The sequence below is a fragment of the Geotrypetes seraphini genome, chromosome 2 (genome assembly GCF_902459505.1).
Source record: "Geotrypetes seraphini chromosome 2, aGeoSer1.1, whole genome shotgun sequence".
In the NCBI taxonomy this organism is placed as follows: domain Eukaryota; kingdom Metazoa; phylum Chordata; class Amphibia; order Gymnophiona; family Dermophiidae; genus Geotrypetes; species Geotrypetes seraphini.
Window position 1 is genome coordinate 334,218,697 of NC_047085.1, and position 27,998 is coordinate 334,246,694.

Below are 27,998 nucleotides of genomic sequence, written 5' to 3' on the forward strand. Positions count from 1 at the left end.
AGTAAATGAGCAGATTCAGTGTGACAGGTTGACTGGGAAGCTTGTATTTAATAAACAAGAGGCCCAGTGGAATAACAGGATTACAAAAGTCAACTAAAGCACTCATCATACTATATATGAATGTAAATGAAATATACACACATACACTCCCCCAACCCCCAATGAAAGGTATGAATCCATTTAAATAATAATACTAATAAACAAAGCCATCCAGGAACTCTAGTGCACTAATGCAGAATGCAAGGATAGAACAAATGTTTTAGTCTGCATTAACTGCTATATAACTAGAAAAACCAGCACTTCCAACCAATTAAACCAATGTTTTAATTTGTATGTTAATATGTAACTCGCCCTGGATAAGGGCGAGTGGGAAATAAACAAACAAACAATTATTATCTTACCTTATTTTTTTAATGCAGGGGTGCCTAAAAGGTCAATCGCGATCTACCAGTAGATCACAAAGGCAACGCGAGTCAATCGCTGAACCCATCCCAGGCTCCGCGATAGACTTGCGTTGCCTTTGCGTTCTCCCTGCTTCCCCGATGCAGCAACAGGACAGGCGCATACAGTGACTGCACAAGCGCCGGGCCCAAAAGCCTCCTTCCCCCGACATCAATTCTGATGTCAGAGAGGAAGTTCCGAGCCAGTCGGGGGGGGGAAAGGCTAGTGGGCCTGGCGCTTGTGCAGTCGCTGCACGCACCTGGCCTATTGCTGCATCAGGGAAGCAGGGAGTGAAACATCAGCTAAATCAACGGTGGCTTGGGGGGGGCAGGGAGAGAGAAAGAAAGAAAGGGGAGGGGGCAGGGAGAGAGGAAGAAAAAGTTGGGGGAGGGAATGGAGTGTGTCGGGTGGCAGAGGGCAGGCAGGGAGAGAGGAAGAAAAAGTTGGACTCATGGAGGGACAGAGAGAGATGTTGATTGGGGAATGGAATGAGGTCTGGAGGAGTTGAAACATGCAGGAGGCAGAAAGAAGGGAAGAAATATTGGATGCACAGTCAGAAGGAAGTGCAACCAAAGACTCATGAAATCACCAGACAACGAAAGTAGGAAAAATTATTTTATTTTCAATTTAGTGATCAAAATGTGTCCGTTTTGAGAATTTATATCTGCTGCCTATATTTTGCATTATGGCCCTCTTTACTAAACTGCGACGATGTTTTTTAGAGCAGGGAGCCTATGAGCGTCAGGAACAGAAGGGGCATTCAGCGCAGCTCCATGCGCTGAAAACCGATATCGGGTTTAATAAAAGGGGGCCCATACTGCAAAATATAGACAGCAGATATAAATTCTCAAAACAGACAGATTAGTAAAGGTTTAGTAAAAGGGGAGGGGGTATATTTGTCTTTTTTTGTTTAGATGTTACTGAGGAGAGATTGCATATTTTAAAGTCATCTGCTTTGACCTCTTTGAAAAAAAATCCCCGAATATAAATGATAATTAACATTTTCTCTGCGTACAGTGTGCTTTGTTTTATTTTAAATTTTATTATTGGTAGATCATTTTAACTTGGGCATTTTAAAAGTAGCTCGCAAGCTAAAAAGGTATAGGCACCCCTGGCCTAATGTATCACCCCAAACATCACTTGTCTCACCTTTACGTTTAACCAATATATCTATACATATTGACATAAATCTTTATAATCAGTACAATAGATTCTATAAAAGCAATAGATACTATACAAAACCTTTTTACCTCAGCACAGAGCATACGGCACATACCTTCTCATGCACTGTCATGCAACTAGCCGCATCCTGTTGTAGGATGTCAGTCACTCCATTAGAAAGCCTCTCATATTTTAGCTTGGGCTCATCTTCACTCTCATCTTCCTGTATTAATATAAAGAAAAAAATATTTTGTTAAACATATATAGGTCTTATTCAAAAAGGATGTTCCATGCACTTTTAAGAATTGAAGAAAAATTATATTCACTAAATGAAAGCAGTCATGCTATATTGACCTGCAATGAAAAGTGACACTTTCCTATCTACTACTATAATTTATTTCTATAGCACTGAAAGGCATATGCAGAACTGCACATTTACCATGTAATAGATGGTCCCTGCATAAAAGACCTTACAATCTAATTTAAACAGGACATACAGGGGTTGGGGAGTTTCTTGTAGAGAGAATGATAGGATGGACATAGGTATCGTGAGTTAGAAGCTGAAAGCAGCCTCGAAAAAGTGGGCTTTTAGCTTGGATATAAATACTGCTAGAGATGGAGACATGCCATGCAGCAAGGTAGAAGGGACAGAGTCTGGAGTCGGCAGTGAAAAAGAAGGGTATGAATAGGAGGGACTTACCTAGGGTTACCATTTTTGAGCTGAAAAAATCTGGACACTTGGCCCCGCCATGTTCCACCTTTGGCTCCACTCTAGCCCCTCCCCCCACAAACCTCTTCTCTTCTTCCCAACAAGCTCCAGCTGCATCCAGAGGGCCTGGATAATGTGCAGATGTGTGTGATGTAAATCTGCGCATGGTCAGATGCCCTCCAGATGCAGCCGGAGCTCATAGGGGCTTTCCAAAACCCAGACAAATGCCGGGTTTTGGAAAGTCTGTCCTCTAAAAAGAGGACATGTCCGGGTTTTCCTGGATGTCTGGTAACCCTAGACTTACCTGAGGAACAGAGGGAGATAAGTGAGGAGAGAAATTGAAGGGCTACAGAGTAAATGAATGTACTTGTAGGTAAGAGAAGTTTGTCGGCAATTGCTTTAGAAACATAGAAACATAGAAAGATGACGGCAGAAAAGGGCCATAGCCCATCAAGTCTGCCCACACCACTGACCCACCCCAATAAGTCTAGATGCTAGTGAATCGTCTTACGTAGGGATCCCACGTACATGTCCCATTTGCTCTTAAAGTCAAGCACGCCTGTGGCCTTGACTACCTGCACCGGAAGCTTATTCCAGTGATCTACCACCCTTTCCGTGAAAAAATACTTCCTGGTGTCACTCCTAAATTTCCCCCCTTTGAGTTTAAGCGGATGCCCTCTTGTGGTCGAGGGTCCCCTGGGGAAGAGGATGTCATCTTCCACCTCGACACGTCCTGTGATGTATTTAAATGTCTCAATCATGTCCCCCCTCTCCCTGCGCTCCTCAAGAGTGTAGAGCCGCAGTCTGCTCAGTCTCTCTTCGTACGAGAGACCCTTGAATCCCAAGATCGTCCTAGTGGCCATCCGCTGAACCGACTCGACTCTAAGCACGTCCTTACGGTAATGTGGCCTCCAGAATTGCACACAGTATTCCAGATGAGGTCTCACCATGGTCTTGTACAGCGGCATTATGACTCCTGGTTTCCGACTGACGAAACTTCTATTGATACATCCCATCATTTGCCTTGCCTTGGATGTGGCCTTCTCTACCTGCTTGGCAGCCTTCATGTCTGCACTGATGACTACTCCCAAATCTCTTTCTACTGAGGTTCTAGCTAATGTTACTCCATTTAAGGTGTAAGTTCTGCACGGATTTCTGCTACCGAGGTGCATGACCTTACACTTCGTAGCATTGAAGCCTAGCTGCCATGTCGAGGACCAGTTTGTCCTCCTTTAGCACTCCCTTTATTCCATGGTCAATCAACGGTCCCACTGCTTACTTCGCAGGTCGTTTCCCCTTAATATATCGAAAGCGGCTTGAAGTTTTTCACCTCCTTGGCTATTTTTTCCTCGTAGTCTCTTTTGGATCCTTTTACTACCTTATGGCACCTGCGTTGATGTTGCTTGTGCTTATTCCAGTTTTCGTATGTTTTTTATATTTTCCATTCCTTAAATTAAGTTTTTTTGATCACTGATCACTTTCTTAACCTCTACAGTGAGCCACCCTGGTTCTTTATTCTTTTTCCTCTTTGATCCCTTGTTGATAAATGGTATATATAGATTTTGTGTCTCGGTGACCGTATCCTTAAAAAGAGATCAAGCTTGCTCTAGAGTCTTTACAGTGTTTATCCTCTTCTTAATCTTCTTCCCCACCATGCGTCTCATCCCTTCGTAATTCCCTTTTCAGAAATTTGGCGCCATGGCTGTCATTCTGGACCGATGTTTCGCCCCTGTTTCCAGGTTGAAGCGGATCATATTGTGATTGCTGTTTCTCAGCGTCCCTTCTACTTCTACATCCAGTGCCGGTCCTCGCAGCCCATTTAGAATTAAGTCCAGAATTGCGTTTCATCTCGTGTTTTCCTTGACAAGTTGTTCCAGGAAGCAATCACCTACAGTTTCCAGGAACTTGGTCTCTCTAGCACAGCAGGATGTGCCGAGGTTCCATTCTATTCCCAGATAGTTGAAGTCGGCCATGATAACTGTGTTGCCTCCCTTGCAGTTGCGTTTAATCTCATCCGTCATTTCTCCATCAATTTCTTTGGACTGCCCTGGGGGTCGGTAGTAGATGCCTATCCTCGTTTCCAGTCCATTTGTTCCTGGAATTCTGACCCATAGAGACTCTAACTTATCCGTCTGTTATGGCATGTTCTCTCCAGTAGATTCAGTTCCCTCTTTGATGTATATGGCAATGCCTCCTCCTTTTTAAGTCACTCTGTTTCTGCGGTATAGTTTGTATCCCGGTAGCACCGTGTCCCAGACATTTTCATCAGTCCACCATGTTTCCGTGATGCCGATGATGTCAACGTTATCCTTTCATGCCACAGCTTCTAATTCACCCATCTCATTTCTAAGGCTCCTTGCATTTGTGTTCATACACTTGAGTTTGCAGCCTGTTCCCTTCTTGCATGTCCTTCCCTCTAGAGTCCCTTTCGGTCTGTCTTGGCTGTGATATGGTGAATCTTCCCCTCCATCTTCCTGCATGGTATCCTCCGGGTATACCAGTTCCCGAATCATCAACTCTCTCGGTCAACTGTCGGCTTTCCCCTTCTTCCTAGTTTAAAAGCTTCTCAACTTCTCTCTTGATGTTGCTTGCAAGTAGCCTTGTTCCATCACTGCTGAGGTGGAGTCCGTCTTTCCTGTATAGCTTGCTCTTCCCCCAGAACGTCGTCCAATTGAGCACAAAGTGGAATTCTTCTTCCTCACACCAGCGCTGCATCCACGTGTTGACTGCTTGCAGCTCCATCAGTCTCTTCTCATCTGCCCTGGGTACCGGCAGGATCTCCGAGAATGCTATCCTCTGCGTTCTGGTCTTCAGCTTCCTTCCTAGCGTCCGGAACTGGTCCTTCAGTACTTCTCTGTTGTAGTTCCTGTTGCTCACGTTGTTTGTCCCCACATGGATCACCGTATTTTCTTCTTCCTCCACGCTGTCGACGATCCTGTCGATGCGGCTCACTATGTCTTCTGCCTTGGCTCCCAGTAGGCAGGTCACCAGCCGATTCTGTCTTCCTCCCGCTATGTGGCTGTCAACTTGTCTGATAATGGAGTCCCCCACGACGATTGCTGTCCCCTCTATCTTCTCTTGCTTCTCCAGCCACAGGTCTGTGTCCCCGGTGTATGTCCATCTCTCCAGCCGTAGGTCCGTGTCCTCCGTGCACACCCATCTTCCCTCATCTTGGCGTTGGTTTGTACCAGACTTGTCTTCTTGTGGGTCCCCTCCGCTGCCTCCAGATCCCGCTGCTGTGTTGTCCTGCTGGCAGTCCTCACTCTCTGTAGATGTGTCCTGGCAGTTCCACTGTTGCTGGTGATTTTCCACAGTCTCCATGTATGCCTCCTCTATGAACTTCTCCAGCTCTCAGACCTCTTCTTCGATGGTTTCCTCTGTCTTGATGTTCTCTGCATCCTTGTCCTCCTCCTCCTCCACTGCTCGAAGTGCCTCCAGTTCCAGTATTCTGCCCTCCAGGAGTCTGCTCGTTTCTTCAGGCTCTCCAGTTCTCCGCATCGAGTGCAAACGTAAGACCGCCTTCAACAGGGGAGGTAGTCATACATATGGCAGACGGTGCAAAATAGTGGGTAGCTCAACTTCCGGCTTCTGTCTGCTGCTTCTATTGCTGTCCTCCGCGTCTGCTGTGGATGTCCTCTGCAACAGCTGTGTCCTCTGTGTCTGCCCGGCTGTGTGTCCGCTGTGCCTGCTGTGTCCTCTGTGTCTGCCTGGTTGTGTGTCCTCTGTACCTGCTGTGTCTGTCCGGCTGTGTGTCCTTTGCACCTGCTGTGTCCTCTGTGTCCGTCTGGCTGTGTGCCCTCTGCGCCTACTGTGTCCTCTGTGTCTGCCCGGCTGTGTCCTCTGTGTCTGTCTGGCTGTGTGTCCTCTGTACCTGCTGTGTCTGCTGCTGATAGAAAGCTTTGGTCTTAAGAGGAGAACAAGGAACTATTTCTGTCCTTTTGAGAGATGTTGTGAGTGTCCTTGACCTCTCTATTTAAAAAAATGTAACATGTGCACAGACTAGATAGTAGTTTCCCTCTCCCAGGTGTCAGGGCCTCACCTCCAGAGGAAGCCGTGATGTATTTCTTGTTGCTGCGTCGGTGAAGAACGGGAACTGGAGCGTGAGGGGGCGGGGTGCCGAGTAAAGGTTCTCCGGTCACCCGGCGCATGACAGCTCACTTTGCACGCTGAAACGGTGGCGACAGCGCACACACGTCTACGTAAGCCTGCCGGGGATGCCTCACAGCGCCTGCAAAATGCTGTCCCAATTGCCACATGGGGAATGACGGGTCTGAGAGTGGGATGCGTAGAAAATTATAGTATCTGTACCGTATAACCATATTACGACTGTCACCAGGCTGCTTGCTGGGATCGGCAGATGAGTTATGAGTCTAGGTCAGGGAGGGGGCAGGGTGCAGAGCCTTGTGGCGGTGACTGGAAATAATTCTGGGAGGGGGTATTGGCTCGAATATAAACCGGGACCAATTTTTGGGCCCAAAAATCCCGGTTTACATTCAAATATATACGGTAGTTTAATTTCAGCTGTTTAATTTGACTGTCAGTGGCTTCAAAAATATGTTAAATAAAATTGGGATAATGGAGACCTCTGGGGACTTAATTTATCCCTCTTCAATTGGATGAAAAAAAGTATTAATTGCTACTTGCTGCTTCCTACTTTAAAAAAAAAAAAAAAAAAAAGTAAGTTAATCATGCCATTACCCAATCACTAAGCTTCCTCAGAAGATGCTAAAAGTCAGGGTGTTAAAACGGCAGCCATGAGATCTACAAGAATAACCACTAAACTTATATTGTGCATATTTCTATTGAGGTATTTTTAGCTGTCTCTATTTGTCAGACTTCCTAATCCTACTCATCACAATTCTAAATATTTACTTCATGGACGTTTCTGTCATATCTATTTTGTTGGCAAAGTACTCTTTTTTTGCTATTATCACAGCTTTATTATATGCTATTAAAAGAGCTTTAAAACCTATATTTTTCCTGAGGGGTATCATTTTTTACACAATGGCATTCCAGGTTGCACTTTTTTTTGTTCCAAAAAAGTTTGCGAAGGAGTTTCAAAAAACATTAGAACTAGGCAATTTCTCAATGGGGCAGCGGTAGGCTTCAAAGGGTGATGGTAAACGGTACCCCTTCCAAAACGTCAGCAGTGACGAGTGGAGTACCACAGGGCTCCGTCTTAGGGCCGATTCTATTCAATTTATTCATAGGAGATATGACCCAAGGGCTTAGAGAAAAAGTATCAGTTTGCCGACGACGCCAAACTATGCAACATAGTAGGTAAAAGCAGTGTGCCTGACATTATGACGCAGGACCTACGGCAGCTGGAACAGTGGTCGTCAACTTGGCAGCTAAGCTTCAATGCTAAAAAATGTAAAGTGATGCACCTAGGTAAAAAAAATCCACACAGAACTTACACACTAAATGGTGAAACCTTGTCCAGGACCACGGCAGAACGTGATTTAGGAGTGATCATTAGTGAGGATATGAAGGCTGCCAATCAGGTGGAGAAGGCTTCGTCCAAGGCAAGACAAATGATGGGCTGCATCCGTAGGGGTTTTGTCAGCAGAAAACCTGAAGTCATAACGCCGCTGTACAGATCCATGGTGAGACCTCATCTGGAGTATTGTGTTCAATTCTGGAGACCGCACTACCAGAAAGATGTGTTGAGAATTGAGTCGGTTCAGCGAATGGCTACCAGGATGGTCTTGGGGCTCAGGGAACTCACGTACGAAGAAAGGTTAAAAAAACTACGGTTGTACTCGCTGGAAGAACAAAGAGAGAAGGGAGACATGATTGAGACCTTTAAGTACATTACGGGACGTATAGAGGTCAAAGATGATATCTTCTGTCTTACAGGGCCCTTGGTTACAAGAGGGCACTCGCTGAAAGTCAGGGGAGGGAAATTTCATGGTGATACCAGGAAGTACTTCTTCACCGAAAGGGTAATCGATCATTGGAACGAGCTACCTCAGCAGGTGATTGAGGCCAACAACGTGTCAGATTTTAAGAGAAAATGGGATATTCACGTGGGATCTCTAGGGGAATAAAAGTCAGGGAGTGGGTCATTGGTGTGGGCAGACTTGATGGGCTAAGGCCCTTTTCTGCCGTCAATTTCTATGTTTCTATGTTCTTTTCAACTCTTGAGTCCTAGAGGGGAGCAGTTCCTCACGTCTCACATATTGAGATTTAAGGGGGATATATTAAAACTCAAAAAAAAATTCCAGTGGATCCATCCATTTTGGGCCAGATTCAGTAAATGAAGCTATAAAAATTGGTGCTCAGCACTATTCTCTAAAAGTCATCTGGACTGAGCGCTCTTTAACAAACAGCACATAGTGCCAATTCTTGTACCCGAGTTTGGGCATCAGGAATTATACCTGCTAAAACCAGATGTAATTCCTGGTGCTCAATTTAGACATGCATCCCTGATATTCTATAACACTGGTGCAAACCTTTGGACCCACCCACTAAGATTTAGGCACCCAGTGTTTTAGAACAGCACATAGCCAGATGTGTGTGCAAATCCTAATTGGTGCCATTTATCAAGAAAAGGCCCATTCTCAAAACAGCATGACATCTATCTTTTTCTTTTCAGAATGACCCATCTAGACGTTTTGTTCTCTAGTCCATATTTTATTTTTTTGCTCATTCTCTAATATAAAGATGTCCACATGAAAAACACACCAAAGCCAGCTTTTCAGATGTGGCACCCAACTACCTTGTCCGAAATCCTGATCAGCTGAGCAGGTTTTGTGGAGTCCTGACATCTCAGCTGTTCAGGGATTCCCCTGTCAGGATCAGCTGAACCGCTAGGGAGAACGGCAATTACTCTCTCCCTCCCTCACACCCATCAATCCCCCCCAGCCCCCTCCCCAGCGATCCACTGTCCTCAGAGCCCTACACCCTTCCCCCCCAACATCCCCCGACACCCTCGCAATCTCATTTCACCCCTAACATCACTGAGACATCCCATCACTCATCACCCCCAACATCACTGGCACCCCCAACATTACCCAACACCCCCCAAACATCACCCCCGACATCATTGACACCAATTCTGTAGTTTAGAACAGTGCAGGCAAGAAGGCAGTGTTCGGGACTGAGTCACTGGACACACCAGTTATGTAGGTCAGTAGCCAAAATGGTACGGTTACACCGGGTACACAGTTTGAAGCCACCTGAAGCCTTGGACATCGAGGGGAGCACAGCTGATCCAAGGTCAAAGGACTTAATAGTCCAGGATGGTCGAGTAGATTGTGAGCCAAAAAACCCCCTCAGAAACAGGCTTGGATGAGCCCAAAAGCCCAAAACAAAAAACTGGTCAAAAATCAAAAACTTTTAACTGGAAGAAAGATAAAACAATAAAATATAAAATTATGAAGAAAATAAATGAATAAATGGACAGGAAGGCACTGAAAAATCACAAAGTTTTGCGTGTTTGGAGAGACTCCAAAAACACAGTTTCTCAGCTCTACAGAAAACTGAGAACTGATGGTCCTGCAAGCCAACATCAGGTGGGAAGGCACCAGCGCATGCACAATACAGGCGGACTCGAGATTTTCCAGTCTTTTAAAGTGACAGTAAACTTTTCCACTGTCCATACCAGGCTCCATGAATGATGTCACCCATATATGAGAATATGCTACCTGCTTCTCCTAGGATAATAAAAGGTAATATCAGATTGGAAACCTGTGTGAAGAATTTTATGAATCAATAATGTTTTATAACATATTCAACTGGGAGCCAATGAAGCCTTTTGAGAGCTGAAGTAATATGACAATCTTTTTATGCCAATAAGTAATCTAATGGCCAAGTTTTGTAAGCAGTGTACTGTATAGATGACTGGGTCAGTCCACAGTAGAGGGAGATGCAATAGATCTACAATTTAAAATCAATGCAAAAAAAGGTTTTTAAAATCACTGACAATAGAAAAATAAGCACAGTGAAATCTTTTTTTTAAGAGCCATGAATGAAGACTTCAGGACTGCTGCAATTTGGGGATCAAATGTTAAGAGTGAGTCAGTTTTGAAAACCATAATTGCAACACAATCATGTACACTTGTACAGCAATTAGTTGGCCCTTAAAAGGAAGAGATAAATGAGAAATGTAGGACTATATCTATACAGAGGATCTGTGAATTGTGAAGTTGTGCCAGTATGTTTTGTAATCTGTAAGGGGAAAGCAGGAGAAGAATGGTGTGGGCTTGTGTGGCTAAGCCAGAGGCTATTGTGGAGAGGTGAGAGTACAGTTGAGATGTGTGGGATTGTGTGTGGAGAGTGTATGAAGGGGCATTTATTTACTGTTATTTAGTTCATACCTTTTTCAGTACTAGCTCAAGGTGAGTTACATTCAGGTACACTATGGGCTCCTTTTATCAAGCTGCAGTAGGCGGTTAATGTGCGGAATACCGCGCGTTCAACCGCCTGCCGCGCTAGTCACTAACGCCTCCATTGACGAGGCATCAGTTTTTTGGTGTGCCGCGGGGGTTAGCGCGTGATGAAATGTCCGACGCGCTAACCCCCGAAGCGCACCTTGATAAAAGGAGCCCTATATATTTTCCTGTTCCCAGAGGACTCACAATCTAAATTTGCAATTGAAGCAATGGAGCAGCAGCAGGATTTTAAATGGGCCTCCCCTGTTGATAGCTAATTTTTTTAAACACTGGGCCACTCCACTCGTATATTAATTATTTTTTTATGCTTTTAAACAAAATTCACAAGAATCCACTTGTAACAGAAACTCAGAGCATATGGAAAAAATAAAATTACAGAAGATAAATTGTAACATCAGTTTTTAAGCTCTTACTTAGTCCTCAATATCTACTTGAGAAACATTATAGGATGAGACGAGGTCTCATTATCTAAAACAACTCTTTATAAAGTGGTAAAGGCTTAACGTGTTACATATTCGGCCTACTTCTTAGGGCAGCCCTCAATCTTAAATTATTTTCTTAGTGTCCAAAAAACTTCAAAGCTGTTCTGGGGCAAAAAAACATATTTAATCCCAGAATATCTTATCAGGCATTTGCATGGATAACTTACCCCCTCTTCTACTAAGGTGTGTTAACCAATTAACGCGCGCTAATTTAATTAGCACGTGATAAATGCTAATGCGTCCATAGACTAATAATATGCATGCTAATCGGTTAGCGCACCTTAGTAAAAGAGGGCCGTAGAATAAATGAAGCTCCCATATTTTTCACTTCTTCCCTCATGGCCAGGAATAGCTTCCTACGATCTTGAGTTGACTTAGTCACATCAGGGAAAATCTATATTCTCTGGCCAAAGAATAGATTTTGAGAGTAATGAAAGAACATTCTCATTACAGCATTAAGGTCTTGTTCAAATATAAAAGAAATTAACATTGTAGCACAATAGTCAATTTCTTCTTGAGAGTTTTCCAAAATACCTTTTATGTTATTTAAATCAATTTGCTGTGATCTATCTGATTGATTTTCCTCAGGTGAAATTTCAGATTTTTGGAGGGACGATAATATATCCTGTTGATTGGTGGAATAGAGTCTGGAGTAAAGTTCAAATTTTCAATCAAATATTTTTTGAACATATCAATAGGAGTCATCAATGTAGATTTAGGAAAATTTAATATCCTCAAATTGAGCCTTCTATTATAGTTTTCAAGTTGTTCAGTTTTTTTCTGAAGAAAAAGTCAGTCCTTTATAAATGTCCCTGAAAGATTTTGTATTGAGGCAATTTCTTTATTGATTTGTTCAAACTTTGTGTAAGTTTCTAATTGAATACGTTGAACAGATACTGACAGATCATCAATTTTACTCACAATAACGAAAATATCTCCCGCAAACTTAGTAGCTGCAACTTCAAGCTTCTGAAGCACTCTACAGATATTATCATCTAAAGTCGCCTGCTCCTCAAAAAGATATTGACTTGACGTCCTGGTTAGCGTGAGACCGTTCACTATGCGAGGACATCGGGCTCATCTGGTCCTTCGCACTCACGCTCTCAACATCATCCTGCGCCAGAATAGGTGGCAATCGGGCTGCTGGAGGGGACAAAGATATTTCAAGCCCAATGACTTTGGTGGCTCCTTCCACCGGAGTTACCGCTGGGAGTTTTCCCCCCTCTGTATTTGCCGGTGAGCTGGTCAGAAATTGGTCCATTGATGCTTGTCTAGGCGTGGAGTGGTCCACCCGAAGAAATCCCTTGCGCGTAGTATGGGGCTTAGTATGGCGCCAGTAGTGATCTGTGAAGTGGAATGAGAGCCTAAGAAGCATGGTGGGTCTGGAAAGTATTAATGTGAAGCAGTGGAACCGATACCCCTGACGCAGCGAGACGAAGTGAAACGGAGGGTTCCCCGTTGGGTTTATTGGCTGCCAGGCCCAGGATGAGAAGTTTTGAATTGTGAAATGCCTGGATGCCAGTAGCAGCTAAGTGGTTTTTCCTTGTTTATCTGCCTCTTGTGCTATATCCTGGACCATAGTGTTGCAGTTCTTACTTGCCCACAATATCACCATTTGGGGGCGGTATGCCCCGGCGTGCTGTGTGATATTACTCTGCAGGCTATCACAGTGCTTTTTTCTTATATTTTTTGTTCATATGCAGGAGTGTTATTTTTGAAGAAGTGGAGTTTTTTGCCAGATGAAGTAGAACTGAGGTTTTTTCGTCACTTCTTTTTTCTTTTTGTTTTTTGTCCTGCTGTTCTATGTTATGATGTGATAATGAATTGGTGTGATTAAGGCCTTTTAGTGTTGCAGAGAGTGTATCTATTTCCGTGTAGGGTTCTGATTTGAGTTGAATATTTGCATCACTGAATTCCCAGCAAAAGGTAAATTCACTGCTGAAATTTGTAAGTAAAGACGGAACACAAAATCTAGCTGCTACCACGCCGCTGCCATCTTGTTTCTCCCCCATTCCCACTTGTATATTAATTTCAGGTGTGTCCAAGCACAGTGATGTATGGGTGCCTTTCCAAGTCTGGGGCAAGAAGCTTTGCTTAGCTCTAGCTTTGGTCCTCCTGCTGGGAGTAGTTTCACAATTTTTTTTATAAATTCTTAACTACTTAAAAGGTTAAGAAACACTGCTTTACCCAATGACAGCAACAGCTCCCTAAGTCTGACAGAGGGCACTTACAGAACCTAATGAACTGTATAAAATATAATTTGACTGACAAACTAAATGAACGGAAATAAAAAAACAAAAACAAAATAAGGTGATACCTTTGTAATGGCTGAACATATTTCTTCACTAGTTAGTCTAATAAAAAAGCATTATCCTAATATTCTTGTTTGTTTGTTGACCTTTATTTCTGTGCATTAAAATGAACTAGCATGGCAACTGCACCATTAAGAGTTAGGCATGGTAAAAATGTAGTCAATACCACAACAGGCTAATCTATACAAAGCAAAATAACAAGGTTTTCAAGGGGGGGGGGCGCTTATTCTTGGCTAGTTTCTACTATTTGAAAGTACCCTTGGTCTGAAGCCTTAGCACTATAAACAAGATTGATAAATACAGAGATGTCAATAATCAATGATGTTCTCTGCTCTGAAAAGGAAGGTTAAAGAGCACTTTAAGCAGTAACTCAATTTAATCAATCCAACAGCACTGTACAAACTTGTAACAAGTCAACATTATAGTACTTGATGTCAACTTACACAAAATCAGTTAATTAACGATGCTTTTAGTAGATGAAAGTTTGAAAAGAAAAACACATACTACATTTATCTTACGTATAAGGTATGACAATTAAAAATATGCTAATTTTCAAAGATTGCTTTTTTTTATTAGATGCAAGGGCTTAGGGTGCATCCAGAAATTAAATGTGTGTGCCTATCCAAATTGAATTCTGTCTGCCTTTTATAATAGCGTTTCCTGTGATGTTGCTGAAGTGTGGACTTCCAATGTGCAACCAATGTGAAAAGTTAATTCTAGACTCCAGACTATTTTGCATAAAAGCACTCATCCACAGGTCAACAGATAAAGCTGATGTAAATAAGTTTTTGCCTGTCTCGTTTATGAGTGAAAACTAAATAATTTCTTTTGCACATGCACATAAAAAATATACATTTTCAAAACTCAGTGCACTGAAGCATTATGGCAGGCTTCAAAGGACATAAATAAAATGAAAACTTAAATATTAGGCACACTGATGTACCATTTCATGCTTTTCTGACAGGTGTCTTATGTTAAGTTAAAGTCAGGCTAAAGGTGAATCTGTGAGGGTATTTTTTCTTGCTGTAAACAAAGGAAATGGAAAATGATTTGTAAAATGCAATTTGCTGAGAGTACGATATTGCAACAGCCTATACATCACATTTAAAACCCCAAAAAATGACAAGGAAGAAATAAAATAGCACATAATGCATTTAATACACTTGAGTTTCGCATTTTAAAACATTTTCTTCCCAAGGAAAAGCATTATGCTGTCTGAACTGCCAAGGTAAACACCAGCCAACATTAATAAAAAGAAAATCAATAATTTTTGTTAAATTTTAATAATCCTAGAAACCAACAAATAAAACCATCAGCTGCTTGAGTTGAGGTGACAGTTAGCTGCGTTTCTATGACAACTTAGTGAAATAATACAAACCCTGACTTGCAGCAAAGCCCAGATATGAACAGAGTGACATTTACCCCATTCAAAAAAACTCACAGCTTTCCCTGAAAAAATCAATTTCTCAACTAACATGGATTTCAACTAAGTGTGTGGCACTTTTAATTAAAAGACAAGCCCTTTAAACTGTCCTATAGGGTTCTAGAACATTATTTGAAAATACATTCAATATCACTGTTGCTTGTAAAGAGTTTTTATACGTCTCCTGCCCACCCCCTTCATTTTGGTAGCGGTACAGCTAACACCATTTATCACTCAAATCAGCATTCTTGAAATTTCTACAAAATATATTGTTAAGTAAAGCCCAATTTCAATAGTATATTGCAAAATGGTTGAGAAACGTCAAGTGCTGTAATTTGTCAGGCTCATGCAATGGCTTGCTGAAACCTTTTCAGATGGAGTCATGAAGCATTAATGACACAGCAGATTTAAAATGGCCTTGATGACATCACATTGTGTGCAAGCCCCCATAGGCCATGTCAGCTAGAGTAGCTGAACAATCCATAATAAATCTGCTGCAAAGACACCAAATCCCAGAGGAAAATGGGGAGGGGTGATCTACAGTGACAATACAGATGTGTCTAAGAGACTACTGTACTTGGTCAGGGTTCCTAAGGAGCTGCAGTCTTAGCTCTTCATCCAGACCACAGCAATTATTCCACTGTCTGGACTGGACAGGAGAGGAAATGCAGTTTCAATTATTTTTTAATTTTTTTTTTTTTTAATAATATCCACTGTACCACTAAAGAGCTTTTTGTACAATTGCAATAAATCAAATGAAATGACAGTAACCATGAATATGAAATCCCACCTCAACCTTGAATCCCTTATGCAATACTTCCCTTCTCCCATTTGATAAATGCCAGTAAATGGAGAAGACTATTTTGCCAAAGAAGTTTGGGCTCCAGGACTTGCATATATAAATCAATCATTCTGCTGGGAGTTGACTCTTCTATTTTTTTTTTTTCTTTTTTTGCTTGCTAGTTCTATTTGTCCTTTATTTTGGTTGTCAACCTATACATAGTTCTCTGTCTTTCTATAACTAGGATAACAAGAGGCTCTAAATATATTGGACAAATCAAAGAGCTTGAAGACTGGCTATATCCCCTTCTCTCCCAAGGCTCTCCTCCCTAAAAAGTCCCAGTCAAAAAGCAAAATATAATGACAATTTTTTCCTTTTTATACAGAAACATTTTATAAGCATATCATCAGAATCTTAAATGTTAAGAATTTTAGCTTTTTAGAAATTTTAGAATTTTAGCTCACTGAGATATTCAGTGTTTGGTTGTCATGCCACAAAATACATATAAGTTAAAATCTACACACATGTATCTTGTAAAAATCACAATATCCTACAAAACAAAGTATAAACTCCTCCCAAATACCGTAAATGTTGCTGCATTGCTCACACAAGTTTGTTAGTCAGATACCACTAAAGCTTGAATCTCATGGTCCATGTTGCTCAGTTTGGACAAGTGCCCACTTCTGTCTAACAGATCAAAATACTTGTTATAAGTTTCTGGGTCTCGCTGCATCTTATCAGGTAGAAACTGACATTTTAGCCACCATGTTGTGGCTTTCTTCAGGGTATGCTCTGAAGTCTGCAGTTTGACTTTGTAAATAGTGGGTTCACTGATCTGATAGGAAACAGGGCAGTCCACCAATTTGAATTTTGACGGGAAAGTCAGTTGGTCAGAAATTTGAATGTTGTTGTGAAAAAGCAAGATCATGTCCCCCTAGCAGAGGCAGCAAGATTGGCCCAGTTGCAGAAACAGCAAGATCAGGTCCCCCTGGCAGAGGCAGCAAGATTGGCCCAGTTGCAGAAACAGCAAGATCGGGTCCCCCTGGCAGAGGCAGCAAGATTGGCCCAGTTGCAGAAACAGCAAGATCAGGTCCCCCTGGCAGAGGCAGCAAGATCGGGTCCCCCTGGCAGAGGCAGCAAGATTGGCCCTGTTGCAGAAACAGCAAGATCAGGTTCCCCTGGCAGAGGCAGCAAGATTGGCCCAGTTGCAGAAACAGCAAGATCAGGTCCCCCTGGCAGAGGCAGCAAGATCGGGTCCCCCTGGCAGAGGCAGCAAGATTGGCCCTGTTGCAGAAACAGCAAGATCAGGTCCCCCTGGCAGAGGCAGCAAGATCGGGTCCCCCTGGCAGAGACAGCAAGATCGGGTCCCCTATTGCTGAAACAGCAAAATTGGGTCCTGTTGGCAGAGGCAGCAAGATTGGGTCCCCCTGGAAGAGGCTGCAAGATCGTGTCCCCTGTGACTGAAACAGCAAGATCGTGTCCCCCTGACAGAGGTAGCAAGATCGGGTCCCCTCTAGCTGAAACAGCAAGATCGGGTCCCCCTGACAGAGGCAGCAAGATTGGGTCTCCCTGACAGAGGCAGCAAGATCGGGTTCCCATGGAACAGGCAGCAAGATTGGGCCCACGTGGCTGACACAGCAAGATCGGGTTTTCCTGACAGAGGCAGCAAGATTGGGTTCCCCTGGAAGAGGCAGCAAGATCGGGTCCCCCTGACAGAGGCAGCAAGATCGGGTCCACGTGGCAGAGGCAGCAAGATCAGGTCCATGTGGCAAAGGCAGCAAGATCCGAGCATAGAGGAACTGCAACCATTGCTCAGCCCAAAGCTTTCTTCCCAGGCGGAAACAGGAAGCTGCGTTAGAGGGGAAGCTTTGGGCTGAGCAACGAATGTTCAGATTCCAAAGCAGAGTTTGGATTCCGAGACAAAATTTACTACAAAAAAAGTTCAGATTCCAAGTCGTTCGAGTTCTGGGGCGTTTCGATTCCGAGGTACCACTGTATTTCCTTTTCTTATGGATTTTGTTTTTTTGAATTGTACACTGCTTTGTCCTGCTTTAACAGATAAAAAGCAGTATAGTAGGTCTGAAAGAAAGAAAGAAGCCATTATTATTAGATAATATTAGATATTAGATATTAGATATTATTGAGTGTTATTAGAAAAGGAGTGTAAATTAGAGACTATCAGAATTCCCTGTATTGCTCCAAGGTGTGACCACACTTCCAATATCGTGTGCAATTCTGGTCACTGCATTTCCGAAAACATATAAAGGAATTGGAAAAAGAGTTCATAGACAAAATTGCGCGAGACAACGGCGCGCCGACAACTGAGCGCAGACAACTGAGCGCAAGGTTGATGGCGCGCTGAAGAAAAGCACTATTTTAAAGGGTTCCAACGGGGGGTGTTGGTGGGGAACCCCCCCTATTTTACTTAACAGACATCACGCTGGCGTTGTGGGGGGTTTGGGGGGTTGTAACCCCCCTCATTATACTTGAAACCGAACTTTTTGCCTGTTTTTTAGGGAAAAAGTTCAGTTTTAAGTATAATGTGGGGGGTTTTAACCCCCCAAACCCCCCACAACGGCAGCACAATGTCTGTTAAGTAAAGTGGGGGGGTTCCCCCCCATGCCCCCCATCGGAGCCCTTTAAAATAGTGCTTTTCTTCGGCGTGCCATCAACCTTGCGCTCAGTTGTCTCGCGCGATTTAGTCCCATCACCGGAAAAAGGTATAGAGAAGGGTCACTGAAATGATGAAACGACTCCCCAGTAAAGAAAAGCTAAAGAAGCTAGGGCTTTGCAGCTTAAATATGGTGGCAAACATGATAGTGGTCTATAAAATTGGACTAGAACGGTTAGATGTTAAAAACTTGTTTAATCTTTTCAAGAGTACAGGACTAGGGGGCATATAATGAAATTGCTAACAAATCAAATGTAACAAAAGTTTAAAAATCATTATTAGAAAATGCAATTAGCTTACCAGAATTTAAATAAAAAAAAAGTTTTGGACAAGTTCTTAAAAGAAAGTCCATAAGCCACTATTACTTGGGACTTGGGAAAATCTACTGCTTATTCCTGGGATAAGCAGCATAAAATTGAATTTAACTTTTGGTACTGTCTGGTAAATGTGATCTGAATTGGCCACTGCTGGTAACCGTATACTGTGCTTGATGGACCTTTGGTCTGCCCCCATACAGCAAAGCTAACATACTTACAACTAACCCAGCTGGAAAAAATTATCAGACAACAGTACAAAACATTTATTTTCAATTTTTAGAGAATGAAATAGGTCAGTTTTGAAAATGTGCATGTATTGTATTTGTTCAACACAGAAGGAAATGCATTTGTTCCACTGTTCACAGGGTCTGCTTTTGGAGAGTTTCCATTTCATTTTTTTATCTGCATATTTATGTCTAACTTATTCTTTTATTCTTTACTAGACTAGATGATGATCTGTGTAACCGAGTTTTGTAGGTTGAGTAGGAATCTGTACATCTTAGGGGTTTTTCCTACCTGTACACTGCATGAACTGGTACTCAAGATTTGCAGTAAAGATGGTAGGTTTGGTACAGTTTGAGTTCTTGGACTTGGTGTTGATATGGTATAGTAGGCTTCAGCGTGTCCATTTGCAGGCTTTTGTTTTATTCACTCAGTGTCTGGCACACTAGAAAGACTATGCCAGGAAGCAGTGGGAAAAAGAAAGAAAATCTGCTAGGGAAGGGGAGGGTGAAAGATGGGAGAGATAAGATAGGAGGTGGGAAGAAAAGAAAGGGAGATAAAGGAGGGAGAGGGTAAGTAGGCCTGGAGCATCTGAACAGCCTCTTCGGGCGCCTTTTACAAAACCACAGTAGCACTTCTCTTGTGGCAAGTGCACTGATGCTCATTTGATTCCTAAGGGATTCAGTGCATTTGCCGCAGGAGAAGCACAACTGCACCTGTGTAAAGGGAGCCCTTAGTTAGAAGTGCCTTGAAGGGGAAGGAGGAAGCTGATAGTGTACCCGAGTGCAGGAGAAGTTGATGAGAGCTAACAGTTCCGGTGCCTATTTCTAAAAGGCACTGAGTTGGACAGCCCTTTTTTGCCATCTGGGCCTTTCCCCTGCCTATAACAACTGAGTGCCCCTGCAGCATGGCCACAGAACGTGGCCAAAGGGGCGTACCCTAAAGGGCATGCCATGCCCCTTGGGAGCCCCCTTAAAGCTTTGAGGAGCCTAGAGGAGCTTTAGAAGATTTTTTTTTCTTTCTATACAGTATGGGCAACTGTAAAGACATTGTTAAACTTAAAATCTCTACTCCTGCTTCTTCGGAACCAATTGATAAACATCTGGTACCAGTAACACCCCAACTGAGTAAGGAAGCATTAAAACTTCAGGTACCCTTTCCTCTTGAAGCTTCTCTTAGCTCTTCTGATAGATCTCCACTTTTGTAACCTGTATTTTTTAATTTTCCTACTCTATATTTGTTATCTCCTCCAAGCACAGAGGAGTACTCTTAGGCCCCGATTCTGTAAAGTGCGCCTAACTTTAGGCGTGCTTTAGACGTCTGATTTAAGTGGATAATGAGCGATTTAAGAGTCTTAACAAGCATTAATTGGGACTTAGACGGAGTTAGGCATCAGGTAGGCGTTCTCAGAATAGACGCGAGATAAACGCGACTTTAGTCACGTCTAAGTTTGTAGAACTGGGCGTAAAAGGGGCATAACATGAGCATGGTTAAGGATAGGCACCACATAGACGCCAGTTAGGCGACAGACCACGTCTAACCATCGTGGAAAATGTAGGCGAAGGAAAAGCTGGTCTAAGTGTTGTTTTTGCTTCCTTTCAATGCAGTTTCAGCTTTCGTAGCCGGCGACTTCCTATAGATGCATGTTAGGCATATTTTCCGCTTCCGCAATAATATTTCCTATAGTAAGTTTGAATATGGGTTTTTTTTTTTTCTTCTTTCTCCCTCCTAATAGATTTAATAAGCCACCATATCAATAGAGCACATCAATATAAACATATTGCATGGAAAACATAGTACTTTTCTGCCCAAACAGTACAGTGTTCTCCCCAGAAATTTTTTCCAGCCGGGTGGGGCGGGGCGGGGAAATTTGGTAGTGGGGAAAATTAAATGTATACTATTTTTATTAGTTAATTATTATTATTTTCCAATGCTCGATATGACTTCCTTTTTTAAGGTTTGACACTTGTGCCAGAATATTTTTACTAAATTTAAGAAGTATCCAATTCTAGAAGTGAATAATTAGATATTCACCCTCTTTCAAATAGTATAAAGGTTTAAAAAAGGGAAATGCGTTAATGAAGTCATTAGGTTCAATCTAACCATTTATTTCTGCATGAATTTAAACAACTAAAAAAAAAAAGATAAATATAGCTCATCCAGTCATACAAGAAATGGCTGTACAACACTTCTAATAATGTTTTGATCACTAGGTTCCTTCCTGAGGTCTCACTGAGGATATGAAATAGATGCTATCCCCACTTCCAGACCTCTTCCACATAATTTATGGAGAGGTGTTACTGAGCCTTGAAAGGCACCTGTGTGATTGATCGTTATCTGCTTCTTTTTTATTTTGCTATAGTGCAAAGTAAGAGCTAGGGCAAAACAGTATAGGTAAAGATGCAGGTAATAATTAGCAATGTATTAAAAATATTTTATTTTTATTTGCTTATAATGTCATTTGAAAGCTACTTGATGATAATACAACTTTAATTTACCGTATTTTCGCGGATATAACGCGCGCGTTATACGCGTTTTTACCTACCGCGCATACCCCTCGCGCGGTATACAAAAGTTTTTCTACATAGTTCCCACCCCGCCCGACGCCCGATTCCCCCCCCCAGCAGGACCGCTCGCACCCCCACCCCGAACGACCGCTCGCACGCGCTCCCACCCGCACCCGCGATCGGAGCAAGAGGGAGCCCAAGCCCTCTTGCCCGGCCGACTCCCCGACAATATCGGGCCAGGAGGGAGCCCAAACCCTCCTGGCCACGGCGACCCCCTACCCCCACCCCGCACTACATTACGGGCAGGAGGGATCCCAGGCCCTCCTGCCCTCGACGCAAACCCCCCTCCCTCCCTCCAACGACCGCCCCCCCCAAGAACCTCCGACCGCCCCACCAGCCGACCCGTGACCCCCCTGGCCGACCCCCATGACACCCCCACCCCCCTTCCCCGTACCTTTGCTAGTTGGCCGGACAGACGGGAGCCAAACCCGCCTGTCCGGCAGGCAGCCAACGACGGAATGAGGCCGGATTGGCCCATCCGTCCCAAAGCTCCGCCTACTGGTGGGGCCTAAGGCGCGTGGGCCAATCAGAATAGGCCCTGGAGCCTTAGGTCCCACCTGGGGGCGTGGCCTGAGGCACATGGGCCCAACCCGACCATGTGCCTCAGGCCGCGCCCCCAGGTGGGACCTAAGGCTCCAGGGCCTATTCTGATTGGCCCACGCGCCTTAGGCCCCACCAATAGGCGGAGCTTTGGGACGGATGGGCCAATCCGGCCTCATTCCGTCGTTGGCTGCCTGCCGGACAGGCGGGTTTGGCTCCCGTCTGTCCGGCCAACTAGCAAAGGTACGGGGAAGGGGGGTGGGGGTGTCGTGGGGGTCGGCCAGGGGGGTCGCGGGTCGGCTGGTGGGGCGGTCGGAGGTTCTTGGGGGGGGCGGTCGTTGGAGGGAGGGAGGGGGGTTTGCGTCGAGGGCAGGAGGGCCTGGGATCCCTCCTGCCCGTAATGTAGTGCGGGGTGGGGGTAGGGGGTCGCCGTGGCCAGGAGGGTTTGGGCTCCCTCCTGGCCCGATATTGTCGGGGAGTCGGCCGGGCAAGAGGGCTTGGGCTCCCTCTTGCTCCGATCGCGGGTGCGGGTGGGAGCGCGTGCGAGCGGTCCTGCTGGGGGGGGGGGGTGAATCGGGCGTCGGGCGGGGTGGGGGTAGGGGGTCGCCGTGGCCAGGAGGGTTTGGGCTCCCTTCTGGCCCGATATTGTCGGGGAGTCGGCGGTCCTTCGGGGTGGGGGTGCGAGTGGTCCTGCCGGGGGGGGGGCAGGGCAGGGCGGGTAAACGGAGAGTCGGGACAGCGCACATAGAGTCGGGGAGGGCGAAAGGAGAGTCGGGGTGGCCAGAGGAGAGTCGGGGCGGGCGAAAGGAGAGTCGGGGTGGCCAGAGGAGAGTCGGGGCGGGCGAAAGGACAGTCGGGCAGCATGCGCGTTATACCCGTGAGCGCGGTATACAAAAGTTTTTATACATAATATTGTGGTTTCTGCGCGCTATACCCGTGTGCGCGTTTTACACGGGTGCGCGTTATATCCGCGAAAATACGGTAATTCTTTATAATGTGTGTCTGTGTGCTGGGGGGGACAACACCTACGTCAACAGTAAAGTTAGAATACAGTCATTAAATCCAGTGGTGTACCTAGTATAAATGACAGCCAGTGCTAATCATTTTTTAACAACCCCCTCTTCTATATAAAAAAATATATTTTTAGTAATAATCCATGAGTCACACAATAAGGGTGCATCTAGGAAAAGGCAGCATCTTAAACACTGCAGTGAGCACTAGAACACCAACACACGCATTGTAAAACTAAACAAACCAGACCCTACACAGTCAATTGATCCTGTAGTCGATGCTAACAGAAAGCCATGTCCTTTTCATACACACAGAACACAGATACACCCTCGCCCAATATGGAATAATCACAAACTAAAAATAGAAATATGTAGTCAAAAGGTAAACTGAACCAAGAAACCAGACTGCATACAATGCAACACCACAGAAACAGTGACACATGTCCCCTAATACTGTGCAAAATATAAAGACAGTAAATGTAAATTTGAAAAAAACTTCTACATAAGTCACCACTTTACAAATTAACAAATAGAAATAAAATAATGAGAAATATGAAAATACCATTTTATTGGACAAATCCATTTTTCAATTAGCTTTCAGAGGCCAAATCTTTCTTCAAGACAGTACAGTATACAGCTGTTATAGTATCCTGTCCTGACCTGAGGAAAGAGGTTTATTCCCTCCCAAAATTGCCTTATTTCCATTTCCTATTGATAAATTTTAATCAATACAGTTACAATACTACTTGATTCTACGTAAAGCAACAAAAATATTTTTTTTCTACCTTTTGTCATTTCTGCTTTAGTCATCTTCTCTTCACTCTCTTCTTTCTATTCAGCATTTGTCCTCGCTCCCTTCCATGCAACATCTGTCCTCTCTCTTTGCCCCTTCCACCCAGCCTCTACCCTCTCTCTACCCCTTCCATCTACTGTCCATCCTCTCTCTGCCCCTTGCATTCATTGTCCACCCTTTCTGCCTTGTCCATCCAGTGTCTGCCCTCTCTCTGTTCCATATGGTATCTTCCTTCTTTCTATGTCCCTTCAATAAACTCTATATCCTGTGCCCTTTCTCTCCTTTGTACATGATTTATTTCAGCTTCAACCCCTCTCCATTTTTTGTCTCCACCCCTATGCTCTGGCATCTCTCTCTTCTCCTTTCCTTCCTTCCTTCCTTCTCACTCCACCCCATGGTCTGACATCTCTATCTCCTTCCCTTCCCTCCCCCCCCCACTCTCCAGTATCTGCCTCCTGTCTTTCCCTTTTGGTCTAGGCCTCTCTCTTTCTCTCCGTTTTTCTTCTGTGAGGAGATCATGTTGATCTTGAACACTGAATAATTCTTCCACATTCTCCATATCACTGTACTGTAGTCTGGTCCAGCAGACTGCTTTGGCACTATTACATGGGTAATAGTAAATTCATTATGCATCAGCTTTCTACACAGAATGCCACAAGTCTCTATTTCTTGTGCTGTGCTTACATCTGCCAGCGTCAGAAACTTGTGAGACAGATCCCTTGGCAATACTACACTTCGGAGCCCTTTGACCATCTGGTTCTGTATGGTTGCAGGCTTTAAAGCTCTGTTTACTGGAGGAGACTGTCCAGCATACATAGTTGCATCACTTAAGGATCTGATCAGAGATTACATTAGACAAGGTGGTATTTTTAGGCATGGAAAAACAGGACATGTTCTCCTCAATCTGCTCAGATGCCTTCAAATGTCCTTTAATATTCGTCTGATCGCGGGCTAAATCTTGCCTCCTGAGCTGATCTGCAAAGGAGAGCGGAGTGAGAGCTATATCGGCAGTGAGATCCGTTTTGGGCCGCATGTTGTGCTGGACTAAGGCAAGTTGTAAGCTTCCTTCCATCGCTGACCTATCTTTCATAAGTCAGCAACGGAAGGAAGCTTACAACTCGCTGCTCTTGCTTGCTTCGGGCCTTCCTCGTTGCCGGGTCCTGCCTACTTTCGGAAACAGAAAGTAGACAGGATCCGGCAGCGAAGAAAGCCCGAAGCAAGCAAGAGCAAGTTGTAAACTGACCTGTCTCCTATAGCGAACCCATGCTCCGGGGCGTGTGCATGCCGACTTCTCTTCTCTTCCTCCCTCAGGACGTGACTTCCGGTTTCGGAGAGAAGCGGCATGCACATGTTAGAGCCCCGGAGCATGGGTTCAAGTCACTTGCTGGCGTTAAAAACTAAAAAAAAAAAAAAAAGTCAGGCTCCTGCGATTCAGGCTGTGCCGAGTCTGCCCAGTAAATCTCCAAGCCGGTGAGAAGGGTTTCTTTTTTTTAATGTTGAGCAGAAGGCGGCAGCAGCAGCAGGATTGCGATCGAGATTACAGCCGGGCGCTCATCTAAATTAGCTGGGCGGAGCGCCTGGCTGAAAGGCCCTGGGGAGAACACTGCAGTAATATGATTTACTCATTACACCACCTTTGGCTTTCCTGCTTAAAAAGAACCCCTTTTTTTCTCAACAGTGCTGCAATCAGCTCTTTCTTGAGAGCAAAAAAAGAACATGAAAAACATATCATTGTTGCACACGTTACTTCATTTTTCAGCACTTTAAAAGAGAAAAATCAGATACAAACCTTAACATGCATTTTCCCTCATTGCAAAATGGAGTTCTTCAGCTTCACAAAGCTGACCTCATTGTGAGATCATCAAGCTGCACCTTCAAGGTAGTATGCCACAATTAAAAGATGTGCTGGGTATTGAACTCACAACCTCTGTATGACCAACACATGATTTTAACCCATAGAGCTACATCAGCTTCTACTCAGGTGGATCTCACTGCCCTTTCATATCAAAGTTGACTGACCTGCCTATGTATCATCTGATTAGCTATCATATCACAATCACCAAAAGGAAAATATTTCTGGCTCACCAGGTTAATGTGCCTTATTGCACCTTGTCCATCTTCTCAAGCACTGTGGTTCAAATCTCACCTTCACTCATTTTAACAACTTCCTAACAGCTTCCTATTAGCTGTCATAAAAGGGTCTAGAACTCTAGATGGTGGACTTTGCCGTTTTTATCAGCACATTTCCCTTTCCATGCAAACTTATTTTCTCCTTCCCATGGCTAGGACATCATAAGCTGTCATGGGAGGTAACTTCTCCTCTGAGAGAAAGATGTCAATTGTGGCTCACCAAGTTAATGCGCCTTGTTGCACCTTAATCCATCTTCTGAAGCTCCCTGGTTCAAATCCCACCCTCACCTTCACTCATTTTAACAGCATCCTAACAGCTCTCATAGGTGGTGGACTTTGCTGTTTTTCATCAGCATTCTGCAGTTTGCAGGCACAAGTGCATCAGATACATTCATCTTCTCTCTGCTACAAGCCATTGTGGTAAGAATGTATTTCCTTCTATGCAATATCCGCATAGAGCAACAGGTATAACAGTTTACTTAAAACTTCAGAGGGCTTGGACAGGTATTGAAGGAAGGTACATGTTTTTGAGATGTATCCTAGAGACATTCCTGTTGGTATATTCAGCTTGGCTGTTTGTGGTTTCATGCTTGAGGAGTATGTGTTGGGGTGGGGACGGGGGGTTTAGGATGAGAGAGAACAGGCTGCTTTAGACATCTAAGAATTGCTGCAGATCATTTTAAAGATCAACTCACATATGTTTAAGCAAAGGAATGGCCAAAGAGTTTGAAGGTTTTCTGGTAGAAAAATGAATATCAAATATTTGCTAACCGCACTCAAGACTTGAACCCTTGACGTATGGAATATAAAAGCAACACCTTAAGGCATAGAGCTATAGAGGGAACTTCAGTCAGAAGTTGGTAACAGAGCCTCTACAGACTAAGCAGATGACAAATGGCTTCTAGCAAAAGCTTGAGATATGCTTAACTGCAGCCATTTCGGCATGCTTCGGGTGCTCCGTTACGGAGCCACAAGCACACCGAAGCTACTGCCCAAACGACGCCTAAACGGAACAGTAAAATCCAAATAGAATTGATATGATTTTATGGCTGATTCTGTAGCACAGCGGTTTTAATGAAGGTTGGGATGTGAGCCTGGTCTGGGTTCGACTCCCTCATGTCCTTCAGCTGACAAAATACTCATTTTAATAAAAATCTAATTTTCATCTCAAACAGCACAACAATAGCAACTAGAAACAATCTATTCCAAAAGTTGAGTTTGCATTTGATAAAAACAGATACATGTGGGTGACATCATCAACGGAGCCCCGAGAGGACAGTCTCGCAAGCAAACTTGCTTGAAGATCTTCAAGCTTGCGAGTGTACCGCGCATGCACATGTGCCTTCCCACCCGAGTCAGTGCATGCGTCTCCTCAGCGGGGCCTCAGTTCAGATAGCTAGCAAAGAAGCCAACTCAGGGAGGTGAGTGGGTTGCGAGAATATCTGCCTGCTGTCCCTGGATAACACCTGTTACGGTAAGTAACTGTGCTTTATTGCAGGACAAGCAGGCAGCATATTCTCTACATGTGGGTGACCTCAAAGCTAACCAACAGGGAGGTGGGAGAGTTGGCAATCTAGGAGAACAGATTACGCAAAACTGACTGGCCAAACTGGCCGTCCCATCTTGGAAAAGGTATCCAGACAGTAGTGAGAGGTGAAGGCATAAACCAAGGACCAAGTGGCGGTCTTGCAGATTTCCTCAATAGGATTAGATCTGAGGAAAGCTATAGAAGCTGCCATCGCTCTGACCCTATGCCCCATGACTCGACCCTGCAGAGGGAGACCAGCCTGAGTGTAGCAGAAAGAGATACATGCAGCCAACCAGTTGGACAAGGTTCACTTAGACATGGGACGCCCCAACCGATTCGGATCAAAGGATATGAAGAGTTGAGGAGAAGTCCAATAAGTCTGAGTACGTTGCAAGTATAAAGCCAATGCACACTTACAGTCAAAGTGTAAAGCCCCACTTCTCCCAGGTGAGAATGAGGCTTAGGAAAAAACACTGGAAGAACAATGGAATGGTTGAGGTGGAAATCCAAAACCA

At 44.1% G+C, this 27,998-nt stretch overlaps 1 protein-coding gene across 1 annotated transcript in view; it reads right to left on the minus strand.

The window, feature by feature from the left end:
• The window catches only part of VPS41 (VPS41 subunit of HOPS complex), a 401,709-nt gene that overhangs the window by 335,929 nt on the left and 37,782 nt on the right, over positions 1-27,998 (minus strand). Inside the window, exon 3 of the mRNA XM_033930242.1 lies at positions 1,718-1,825. Within this exon, the coding sequence (XP_033786133.1) occupies positions 1,718-1,825 (108 nt within the window). The remainder of the gene's footprint in view (positions 1-1,717; positions 1,826-27,998) is intronic.